General features: G+C 46.1%; 1 protein-coding gene across 5 annotated transcripts in view; it reads right to left on the bottom strand.

The window, feature by feature from the left end:
* The window catches only part of NFXL1 (nuclear transcription factor, X-box binding like 1), a 96,115-nt gene that overhangs the window by 24,398 nt on the left and 58,952 nt on the right, over positions 1-12,765 (bottom strand). For all 5 annotated transcript variants that reach the window (XM_050947500.1, XM_050947498.1, XM_050947497.1 and 2 more), the window contains one exon: positions 6,637-6,803. In XM_050947500.1, coding sequence (XP_050803457.1) covers positions 6,637-6,803 — 167 coding nt within the window. The remainder of the gene's footprint in view (positions 1-6,636; positions 6,804-12,765) is intronic.

The raw sequence follows: 12,765 nt of genomic DNA, 5'->3' as shown, positions 1-12,765 counted from the left end.
CCATTCCAGTTAGATGATTCCCAAGCCTTACCTAGGCAGTGGGGTCGGAGTGAGATGTGGCAGAATGCAAAACTGCTGAGCCAAAGGCTGCATCATCTCTTGACTGTTGAACCAGGGCATAATGCGAAGCAAAGGTGTGGACCGAGGACCAGGTAGCTGCGTGACTTATTTCCTGGATTGGTACATGAGCCAGGAAGGCAGCAGATGAAGCCTGAGCCCTGGTAGAATGTGCATGCAGTGAGATGGCTCAAGGGAACATGAGCCAAGTCATAACAAGTGCGGATGCACGCCGTCACCCAAGAGGAGATCCTCTGGGAGGAGACAGGTAGGTCCTTCATTCGGTCTGCCACTGCGAGCGCCCTACGGACATCTACGGAGTGCAATTGTTGCTCCTGTCGTGATAAGTGCGGCTTCGGGAAGAAGACCGGAAGGAAGATGTCCTGATTGATATGGAAGGCCGATACCACTTTAGGGAGGAACGCTGGGTGTGGTCACAACTGCGCCTTGTCCTTGTGAAACACAGTATACGGTGGGTCCACTGTGAGCACCCAAAGCTCGGAGACTCGTCTGGCTGATGCAATGGCTACAAGCAAAACTGTCTTCCAGGACAAGTATGGCAGCGAGCAAGTTGCTAACGGCTCGAAGGGTAGAGACATAAGTCTGGTTAAGATCAGGTTGAGGTCCCAGGTAGGGGCAGGGCGGTGTACTTGGGGGTATAGGCGCTCCAAGACTTTGAGGAACCTGGAAACCATAGGGTGTGAAAACACGGAGTGGCCACTCTTTCCTGGGTGGAAGGTAGAAATGGCTGCCAAGTGCACCCTCAATGATACTGCTGTTTGAGAGACCACAGGTAGTCCAGGATGGTGGGGATCGAGACCTCAGTGGGAGTAACATTTTGCGTTTCGCACCACCAGGAGAAACGCTTCCACTTGGCCAGATACGTAGACCGAGTGGAAGGTTTCCTGCTATCCAGGAGTATTTGTTGTACTGAGGCAGAGCGGCATAACTCTGACTGGCTCAACCACGCAGGAGTCATGCCGTGAGGTGAAGGGACTGCAGGTCTGGGTGGTGAAGTCTGCCGTGGTCCTGAGTTATGAGGTCTGCGTGAAGAGGTAGGGTAATTGGGCTGGCTATCGACAGGTTGAGCAACATGGTGTACCAGTGCTGCCTGGGCCACGCTGGGGCGATCATGATCAAGCAAGCTCTGTCCCTGTGGAGCTTTAGCAGGACCCTGTGAACCAGCGGGAATGGTGGAAAGGCGTAAAGCAGTTGGCTCATCCACAGTATCAAGGAAGTGTACAAGATCGAGCCCGGGGAGAGACCTTGGAAGGAGCAGAATATCTGGCATTTCCTGTTCTCGCGGGAAGCGAAGAGGTCTATGCAGGGAAATCCCCACTTCCGGAAAACAGAATGAATAATGTCTGGACGGATCGACCACTCATGAAAGCGGAAGGATCTGCTGAGTCAATCCGCCAGAGTGTTCCGAACCCCAGGTCTATCCAGTGGGCTATACAAAAGCCCCAGAGTTGAATGGCTTCCTGACAAAGGGGGGAGGACCGTGTCCCCCCCTGCTTGTTTATGTAATACATGGCCGTTGTGTTGTCTGTGAACACTGAGACACAATGGCCTTTCAGATGCTGTTGAAAAGCCTGGCACACAAGGCGGACTGCTCTCAACTCTTGGACATTGACGTGCAAGGCCAGCTCCTGAGATGACCAAAGGCCTTGAGCGCGAAGATGTTCGAGGTGAGCACCCCAGCCAAGAGATGATGCATCCATCGTCAGGGCCACAGAAGGCTGGGGTGGATGAAACGGCATCCCTGCACACACCAGGGAGGGCATCAACCACCAGTCGAGGGAGCCTAGGAGTCTCGGGGGAACCGTGAGGATCCTGTCTATATTGTGTCTCCCCGGGTGATATAATGATGAGAGTCAAGTTTGAAGGGGACGTAGGCATAGCCTGGCATGCTTGGTCATGAATGTGCAGGCAGTCATGTGACCCAGGAGGCCGAGACAAGTTCGAGCCAAAGTGGTTGGGAATTTTTGTAGGCCTTGTATAAATCGATATCATTGTGTGAAACCGCTGCTGTGGTAAGCAGGCCCTGCCGAGATTGGAGTCCAGAATGGCTCCAATGAACTCTATTCTTTGTGTGGGAACCAGAGTAGATTTCTCTAGGTTGATCATCAAGCCTAGTTGGATGAATAGGTCCTTGACGATGCCCACATGCCGCGTTACTTGGGTCCCGGAGGCCCCACGAATGAGCCAATCGTCGAGATACGGGAAGACGTGTATGTGTCGACGACTGAGGGAGTCGGCGACTACGGCCATACACTTTGTGAACACTCTTGGGGCTGTGGAGAGGCCAAAAACGGAAGGACTGAAATTGGAAATGTTGACAGTTGACCACAAACCTGAGGTAGCATCTGGGCGGAGGATAAATGGCAGTGTGAAAATATGCATCCTTCATATCGAGGGTGGCATACCAGTCTCCAGGATCCAAGGATGGGATGATGGTCCCCAGGGATACCATGCAGAACTTCAAACTTTATCGAGAACTTGTTGAGTCCCCGCAGGTATAGAATTGGTCTGAGACCTCCCTTCGCCTTGGGGATTAGGAAATAGCGGGAGTAGAACCCCTTGCCCCTCAAGTCCTCCAGTACCTCCTCTATAGCTCCCATGGCAAGGAGGGGCTGTACCTCCTGCAAGAGGATTTGCTCGTGAGAGGGGTCCCTGAAGAGGGATGAGGATGGGGGGAGGGGGTGGAGAAATAAACTGAAGGCGGTATCCAAATTCCACTGTGCGTAAGACCCAACGATCTGAAGTTAGTTGGGTCCAAGCAGGGAGGAAAAAGGAGAGGTGGTTGCAAAAAGGAGGGAAAGGATCCTGTTGAACAACTGGTACGTCGCCCTCGGGCGTGTCTTCAAAAGTTTGGTTTAGGTCCTGCGGGTTGTTTGGCGGGGCCGTGATTCTGACTCCCTGGGGGTCTGGACTGCCGTCTACGATTACCTCGGCCATGCCTCCTGCCAAAGTCCTGCCACTGTCTAGGAGAGGAGGTAAGGGCGCTGAGTCTGCGGTGTGTGCATCCCAAGCGAGCGCATGATCACCCTATTGTCCTTCAGACTCTGCAGCCTAGGGTCAGTCTTTTCCGAAAATAGGCCCTGACCTTCGAAGGGCAAGTCCTGTATCATATGCTGCAATTCAGGTGGAAGGCCTGACACCTGAAGCCATGATATTCACCTCATGGCAATTCCTGAAGCCAGAGTTCTGGCTGCGGAGTCGGCTGCATCTAACGAGGCCTGGAGAGAAGTTCTCGCCACCTTCTTTCCTTCTTCCAAAAGGACTGCAAACTCTTGACGCGAGTCTTGGGGGACTAACTGAATTTCTCAACCACCGCCCAGGTGTTATAGTTATAGCGGCTAAGCAGGGCTTGTTGGTTTGCCACTCTGAGTTAGAGGCCCCCTGCAGAGTAGATTTTATGTCCCAATAAATCCATGCGCCTAGCCTTCTTTGCTTTTGGGGCAGGGGCTTGCTGGCCATGGCGCTCCCTTTTGTTAACTGATTGGACGACGAGGGAGCAGGGTGTACGTACAGGTACTCGTACCCCTTAGAGGGCACCATGTACTTCCTCTCAACTCCCCCAGCCGTGGGCGGAATAGATGGTGGAGACTGCTAGATGGTATCAGCCTTCGCTTGGATCACCTGAATAAATGGTAAGGCCACCTTTGTGGGAGTGTCAGCCAACAAAATATCTACCACCAGGTCTTTTATCTCCGGAACCTCCTCCACCTGGAGATTCATATTCAGGGCCACTCGTCTCAGGAGGTCTTGATGTGACCTTAGGTCAACTGGAGGAGGGCCCGAGGAGGATGTCCTCGCCACTGCTTCATCCGGAGAAGAGGAAGAGGAAAGGCCAGACACAATCTGGTCCTCTGTTGTCTCATGGACTTGGGCAACGTCCGGCTCCATTGGGACTTGAGGGTCTGGTGCCTGAATAGGAGCGTCCTCCGTACCCGCAGGAGTAGGGTGGCTAACAGTAGAATCCAGCACCCGGTGCTCTGATGGTACAGAGTGATGGCACTGGAAGTCCACCTTGGGCTTGGTGATATGCCCAAGGCGTCCAGAAGGACCACTGATGAGGTCCTTGGTCTTGAGCCTGGGTCTCTTGGAAGACACGGCTGGGGACATCTAAGTCACGGTCCTGTGCATAGGAAGCACTGTCCACATGGGGTGACAGATGCATGGCGAGACGGCCAAGGAGGAGCTGAAAACCCCTGAGAATAGTCTCCATCCTGGGTAGTCTGTCTGTACACTGCAGCGGAGAGCGATAGCGAGCGCTATACTGGTACCGGGAATGAAACCGGGACCTGCGACCGGAACGGTGCTGGGAGGTCGACCGGCACCTTGAAGCTCGACAGCGGGAGCGGCTGCGAGAGGTGTGGTGCCGTGAGCGGTGCCGGGAACTTGATTGGTACCGAGAGTACCGGGCCGGCAAACGGTGCCCTGAGTGCGACTGGTACCGAGATGGAGAAAGGTACTGGGACTGTGAGCGGTGTCGGGACCGGGATCGGCGATGCGACCGAGAACGCCAGCGGGACTGCGATCGTGATCAGTGCCTCTCAGCGGTGCCGACAGAGGATGGTCTCAGTAGCGCAGGCTTGCCTATGGACTGTATAGCCCGCACCGGTGGTGCTGGGGGTTGAGGCAGCGCAGACTCCGTCAGTGCAATCAGTTCCCTTGCCGTAGAGAACGTCTCCAGCGTGGAGGGAATAGTAAGCTCAACCACGGCACGTGCTGGGGAGCTGTTAGGCACCGGACTCGACGGTGCTGAAGTTGTCGGTGCCACAGCAGTTGTTGGTGCCAGGCAGTTCGACTCAGGGTGCTCCGACTGTGGCATGGACATGGAAGCCGCAGGAGTCTTATGTTTTTTTACCCATAGGGAGAGGGAGCAGTGCCGAGCAGACATCCGGGCCGGTGATGGTTGGTGCCGAGGGGCCTTAGTGGTACCGGTGAGCTCCGGTGCTGAAGATGCACTTCTCCCCGGTGCGGACTGTCCGGCGCTCGGTGCCGAGGGTGGAGGAGTAAGAGCTGCCTCCATTAGGAGCTGTCTGAGACGAAAGTCCCACTCCTTTTCAGTCCACGGCTTGAAGGCCTTGCAAATGCAGCACTTATCTGCGAGGTGCGATTCCCCGAGGCACTTAAGGCAGGAGTCGTGAGGATCTCCTTGTAGGCATCGGCTTGTGACAGGCCGAGCACAGTTTGAAACCCGGTGAAATGGGCATGGGCCTCAGCACCAGGTGAGGAGAAGGGGCTAATCCCCAAACCCCTCTTAACTATATACACTAACTATGTTAAAGAAAATAATAAACTAACTGCAAGTATAGAAATTTGAACTATATACACAATAACAACAAGAAAACTACGAATAGCTAGGGAGGTGTAGATCAGCTAAGCTGCGCTCCACTGTTCCAACGACCGACACGGGCGGTAAGAAGGAACTGAGGGGCGGTTGGGTTGGCAGGAGTATATATCCAGCGCCATGCCGGCGCCACTCCAGGGAGCACCCAGCCGACCCACCGAGTGCTGCTAGGGTAAAAATCTTCTGAAGAACGTGCACGCAGCGCGCGCGCACCTAACTGGAATGGATATGAGCAAGCACTCAAAGAAGAACTGAACAAAACCTGGGAGGCCATGGTAGATAATCAGCTGAACCCAAGCGCAATTCCAGTGCAATGCTGTCACCTAAAGGTTTATGCAATCCTTGGATGTACAACAGGGGAATATCAAGAGTAGAGGACATATCTGTAGACAAATTGCAGACACAAAAACTAGACAGTAATTCACAAAAGTGTTGACAAATAGGAGATGGTTCATGGAAGAGCTGCAAGAATGATTAAAGGATTGAAAAACACACTTTATAGTGATTGTCAAACTAAATAGACTGAGCTTCTGGAAACTAAGAGAAGGTTATTGTGTGACTTGATCACAGCTTATAAAGTACCTATCATAGGGAACAAAAATTTGATAAGGGGATCTTCAATCCAGGAGTGAAACATAACAAGATCCAGTGACTGGAAGTTGGACACACAAATTCGGACTAGGAATAAGGCACACATTTTTAACAATGAGGATAATTAACAATTTGAACAATCTGCCACAGACATGACAAATTTTCCACAACTGGCAATTTTTAAAATCAATATTGTACGTTTTTCTAAAATACAAGATATAGTTTAAACAGTAATTCGAGGCAGTTCTATAACCTGTATTATAGACTATAATCTATGAATTACAGCGTTTTAATTGAAAAGATCTTTACAGAACCCAGTAAGTGTATGTATTCATTCTTAAATTATCCAGGAGAATAAAGTCCATTCCTGGCATACGTTACCAAAAATTTAACTACATCCAGAAACCAATTATGCTCTTAACGCTGTTACTAGCAACAGTGAATCAGATTAGAGTGGACAGAAAAACAGATGGAGACTTTTTTAGTGCTGCTTTTTCTGAGCCATCATCAATTGTGTAATCTTTAAATAAAAAGTTAAGACTTGACCAAGGGATACATTTCAATTGCCTCCTTCCAAGTAGTCATATTTCTTTAAGATTTGAATTCAAGGTTCCCCTTTATCTACTTACATGCATTCAATATACAGGTTTGTGAGTTTGCAGTGACACTTTATTTTAAGCATTTGGACACATGGTGGACATTGGCCAGGATGACAGGGCAAAACGCACGAGTGAGGACAGCCTGGTGGTCGTGGTTTGGTACACGCCTCCTCACACTGAGAACATTCTGGACTAGCCTAATAAAACAATACAAGAAAAATTATTGAACTGAACATGGAAAGCGCCACCCCAAGAAGTGCACCTTCCAGTCACTCTTAACTGTCTGAAAGCAGGTTGTAAGGAACACTGTTTTGCAACCTTAATGATAGTAGGTTAATGAATAGAACAGATATTTGTACAGTGCTTTTCACCTGCAAAGTATTGAACAAACTAACTTGATGCAGGAGGAGTCATTGTTCAGAGATATCAAAAAAATAAAACTATATTAAGCCTGTAGTTTTGTATCTGTCAAACAGCAGAGAAAAAGTCCTAGAAATAAGGGGTTAAAAACTTGTTATTGAAAATAAGTATTCAAAGTGAACTTGACAAATATGAATTACTCATATTCTGCACTTTTTGCATTTCTCCCGCCTCAAACAGCAGTTTAAGTAGCATTGGGATGGAAACCTGACTATTATATAGCAGGCTGAAAATTAGTAAAACAGGATCATCATATGATTAAAGTATGCATTTCAGAACTAGGACAAAGACTCAATTCCATAGACATGATTTAACCTTTTAAGGATTATTCTCCTTTTTTTGTCTGTATTATAGTGAGATTTAAATTTATTCCAGTAGGGTTATTTACTTAGCAAATTCTTATCTACATTAGCACAGAGTCAAGGAAACAAGCACTATTTCTTTCAGTGGTTAAGATAAAGCTCACTACTGAACAGTTAGAGATGGGCACATAGAGCAACAGACAGTTTTACTTTCATTCAGACACTAAATGTGCCACTTTTTCTTTTACATGAATATGACTTTAAAACATTTGTGGAATATAATAAACAGTTAATTTATATTTAACCTTCAGAATTTTATGACAGCATTTGACTGGGGTAAAGGGTAACTTATTTACTTCTACTATTCTCTGAAGCCAATATCTTTCAGTTAGGCTTACTCAGATGGCCACCAACAAGCCATCCAGAGAGCACTCCAAACTATACAACTTCCTAGCTGCCTTCCCTATCCAGTGGCAAAAAGATCTCAGGGAGGGGCCTATGTTTCACCAGCTGAGCTCAAAATTGAGTTGGTGAGTAACGAGGTGCTTTTTCTCACCTTCAGCTAAATTTTGAGCTGGGCTACTGAGACATAAGCATGATCTATACATACAATTTCAACTAAAGGATGTTATTTTAGACCAGGGGTGAGCAAACTTTTTGGCCCGAGAGCCACAAAACAGTTTTTAGTTAAATCAGTAACTTATGAGCACAGATAAGGCCCTATACTGATTGTATGTTTCTGTTTGGAAAGAAACAATTACAGGTAAGTAGTCTGTCCTCATTCCAAGAGACAAGTACTATTGGAGTAAAATTTTACAGTGAGCCACAAAGGCATATAGTTAAGCTAGACCCAGAACAAAGAATAATTGGAGGAATAGAGTAATAGCCTTTATAATACATTTCTTTGATGAGAAATAAGATAAAACTAAGACAGACTATTTATTAAAAACTTATAGGTATTCCACAAAACTAAGATTCCATTACCTCCATTGGCTCCCTGTTTTATACTTACAACAAATTCTGCATATCCTCATCATTATTGCCTTTTGAAACTCCATCCCTCCCTTCTTTATCCATTTTAAATGAGTTCTGTCCCTTCCACTCCAACAATGCTATGCAAGATCACTATGCCTCCCATATTCACACTTCTTTCATGCTGCTTCTTAAATGTGCAATGATCTTCTTGACTTAGCCCATAAACTCTCCTCAACACACACTTCTACCATGCTGCTGATGGGAAAATGCAAATTCATAATGGCTAAGCAGATGGCTAGTAGGAATAGCTGAAATTTATTTATACCTTATGATTTTAAAAAGTGAAGCAATTCAACATCTGGTTGTGCACAGCTAGCCTAGGCAACCACATATTTTTTGGGAATGGAATGAAGACATAATGGATTATACACCAGCTTGTTGCATCTTGTCTTAAATTAAGTAGTAAGAACGAACACCTATTTTAAAGAGTTTGTAATGTGTTAGTACATTGCCTAGCACATCAGTGCCCCCAATCCAGAATGAGACTTTTGGATGCTGCCATAACACAAATAAAATCAATAATTGTGTAACATGGAATTAAAACAGGACATTTCATCCATAGGAGGCAGCATGAAAAGTTTGTGGGAGAAGTGAGAAAATCTATAATAAAACCTCAAATCATTGACTTGGTAGTGATAAAAATTTAGATGAAAAAAGGTTCCATGCAGTTGGCCTTGCAGATCTCATGGAACGAGGTGACAAGTTGGTTAGCATCACTGACAGCCTCTACCTCTTGTTCTGCACTGCTTCAAGAGTCTGTGGTGGCACTGTTTCAAGAGTCAACCGATAAACAAGTAATGTACTACTGACTAGCATCAATTTAGCCAAGAAAGATGATGGGTTTTTATAAGTCTGCCTCAGAGACAACCCAGGGAGAATTTTTTATGTCCAATTTACAGAGCACGAAGAAACCTATACTGGTAGGTGGGTTCAATGGTTCTGCTAGAATTAAGTTTTACAGTGAGTCATCCTTCCTCCTTATCCTGCTGGAGTATAAAATACACCTTTCAGAATTACAGTTGTATTTTGTGCCCCAGCTGAATGCTGCTGAAATAGCCAAATTTCTAGCATGTCCATGAAAAGCCAAGATCTCTGGACTAATCACTGGATGTGAAACCCTTCTTGGTGAGCTTCCCAATTGGGGTTATGCATACTGGAATTAACAGAACCTGTATCTGAAGAGCTTGGAAAGTTTTTTCATACCCATGAATGGCTCAAAGGAACTGCTCAAACAGTCAGCCCCAAAACTTGAGCCTTTGTTCTAACTAGAATTTTACTCTGACCAAGTCAACAATCCTTTATTTGGAAGGCCCTAAAAATTGGAACTTGTTAATGTCCAAAATTGTCTTGGTTGTAACATACTTTGTGAGGAAGGAACAGATCTAACAAACTGAAATGTTCAATGAGAAAATTTCATGAGTGATTCCCAAATCAAGAAGGGAATGTGTTACTTTGAGACAATCAAGATGAACCTTTGCTACACCTCAGCAAAACATTTACATTCTTCTCCATGCAGTATGAAGGTTCCAACACTTTTTCTTCCTCCAATTTTTGCAGGAGCATAGACCCTGAGACCCAGGGACCTCTGGAGCCAAATGATAGAGGGCACAGGGAGTGCTTAGCGTTTTAAAGGGATACCCTGCATTGGATATATGCATAAAATTCACTATGGGTGGCATCTATCAAGAGCCCACTGGCATCATAATCACTAAATATATCAACAGATAGTGTCTAAGGAATTATGCATCTGTACTGAAAATTATGTTCCTAAGGCATATATGAATTAAGGAAGGTCACCAGAAGGTGATAAACATGCTCCTTTCAGGTACGAGGGAGGAGATGCTCATCTCTCCTCTGTCTGGTCACACATGTATTGTACACTTCACAACAGAGGCCTATCCACAGTCTGAGCCAAATACCAATCAAGAGATTGTGAAGTTGACAAGAAAGAGGTAAAGAGGAAAAAGAAATTAGCATTGGGGCTTCCTGTTTAAGAGTAACAGCAATGTTTTAGGGGAGTATTGCTGGGGACGGGGGGATTAGAATGCATGTTATGATTTTATTTTATATGTAACCATTTATTTCCAATATTTCTACCTGCTACCATTTGGAGCTCTTCCCTTTGTTAAATGAACTTTTAAACTTGTACTATAAAAACTTACTTAAGTTACACTATAAACTTAAATAAGTGCTGCAGAGCGAAGAGCTCAGTGGTAACTTGCAAGCTGGGGAGTACTGCTTCTTTGGGAGCAGCTAATCTGTGAATACTGCAAGTGTCCAGTGGACACTCCAGTGGGACACTCGGAGGGCTCAGGGGTTGAAGTGTGCCCATCACTAGCCTGCGGAGAGACAGCAGAGTCTGCATAGGCTGAGAGGGAAGCGTTTGTGTTGTTTGTGGCTAACAGAGTCAGAGCTGACCCACAGCAGACAAACAAGGCTTCCTCATGTAAGAGCTGGTGGTAGCAGGGTGCCTCACAAATCTCAGTAGACCCATGAAGGACCACAGACCCTTAAATGAGATTAGGATAGACACAGTGACTTTAGTTCCCTTTACTGGCTACAATAAATTGTTTCCAGTCCTGCTGGATCTGATCAGGTTTTGAGTGTGCCAGTTCTGATGACTAACCTCCCTTTTTGTCCTATTACTATAGTGGTGTTAATGGACCACATTCACCTTGAAAGGGCCATGGTAATGTAGGTTACCTACTTATGTTTAACAATCTGTTTCACCTAGTATTTAGCTGTGACACTTTGAATATTTTTCCCTGACCTAAAGAACTGATATGTGTAAGGTTTAAAAGTGTGTGTCTCTCACTAACAGAATTTGGTCCAATAAAAGATATTACCTTACCCACCTTGTTGACTCAAAGCTAGGACAGTTCTTCACCCCTGCCCAATCTCTCATTTTTGTTTCATTGTAACTCCAGCAACTATTATCTTTTAACTCCTGGTTTAATGTACTTGAAAAACAAAAACAATCCTCTAGTGTAGGAATTTTGTTTAAATAGTCTCCAGTGGTCTCTTGATGGATCTTAACATGCAGTCACAATTTTTTTTGTGTGGAAATCTCAGCTTTGTGGCTCTGCCATGTTTCTAGTGACGAGGTAGAACTGCTCTACTGTTAAATGGTTTGCTGGCCTCCTGTACTGCAAGTTTGACTGGCGAGCAATTTCTCCCCAACAGACTATAAGGGGGTTCGTGAAACCCTACTTACCTCACCCCTCAAGATAAACCTGTATTCCTCCCAACACCACATCAGTAGGCAACACAACCCAGGAAAGGTTGTCATATTTGATTCTGGAGGAAGTTTATAAAAATATACAAGTGATACTGGAAGGAAAAAACCCACCCTACATGACTACTTTGCTTTAGAATGTTAAAATAGGAATAATAATACTGCTTAACATTTACAAAATAGCTAATTGACATTATTCCAATTTTAAAGATGAGGAAATGAAAACACAGAAAGGTTAAGTGACTCGATAAAGGTCACCAAGTAAGTCACTGACAGAGGCCTGCTCTACACTACGCGTTTATACCGATTTTAGCAGCGTTAAACCGATTTAACGCTGCTTCCGTCCACACGAGGCCCTTTATATCAATAAAAAGGGCTCTTTAATTCGGTTTCTGTACTCCTCCCCGATGAGAGGAGTAGCGCTGAAATCGGTATTACCATATCGGATTAGGGTTAGTGTGGCCGCAAATCGACGGTATTGGCCTCCAGGCAGTATCCCACAGTGCACCATTGTGACTGCTCTCGAAAGCGATCTGAACTCGGATGCACTGGCCAGGTAGACAGGAAAAGCCCCGCAAACTTTCAAATTTCATTTCCTGTTTGCCCAGCACGGAGCTCTGATCAGCACGGGTGGCGATGCAGTCCCAAATTGAAAAATTGCTCCAGCATGGAGCGTACGGGAGATACTGGATCTGATCGCTGTATGGGGAGACATATCTGTTCTATCAGAGCTCCGTTACAGAAGACAAAATGTCAAAGCATTTGAAAAAAATCTCCAGGTTACAATACAGAGTCCACAGCACAGTGCTGTGTGACAAGCGTAACGGAAAGCCAAAGAATCAAATGGACGCTCATGGAGGGAGGGAGAGGGGACTGAGGATTCCAGCTATCCCACTGCCCCCGAAAAGTATTTGCATTCTTGGCTGAGCTCCCAATGCCTGTAGGGTCAAACACATTGTCTGGGGTGGTTCAGGGTATATCTCGTCAATTTACTCCCCCTCCCCCGCATGAAAGAAAAGGGAAAAAAATCATTTGACTTTTTTCAATGTCACCGTATGTCTACTGCATGCTGTTGGTAGACGCGGTGCTGTGGCACTGAAGAGCAGCATCCTCTCCCCTCCCTTCCCCGGTGGCAGACGGTACAGTGCAGTAGGACTGGTAGCCATC

The sequence above is a fragment of the Gopherus flavomarginatus genome, chromosome 3 (genome assembly GCF_025201925.1).
Source record: "Gopherus flavomarginatus isolate rGopFla2 chromosome 3, rGopFla2.mat.asm, whole genome shotgun sequence".
Lineage (NCBI taxonomy): Eukaryota > Metazoa > Chordata > Testudines > Testudinidae > Gopherus > Gopherus flavomarginatus.
Note: the sequence above shows the minus strand (reverse complement) of the source record. Positions and strands in the feature narration are given on the sequence as shown.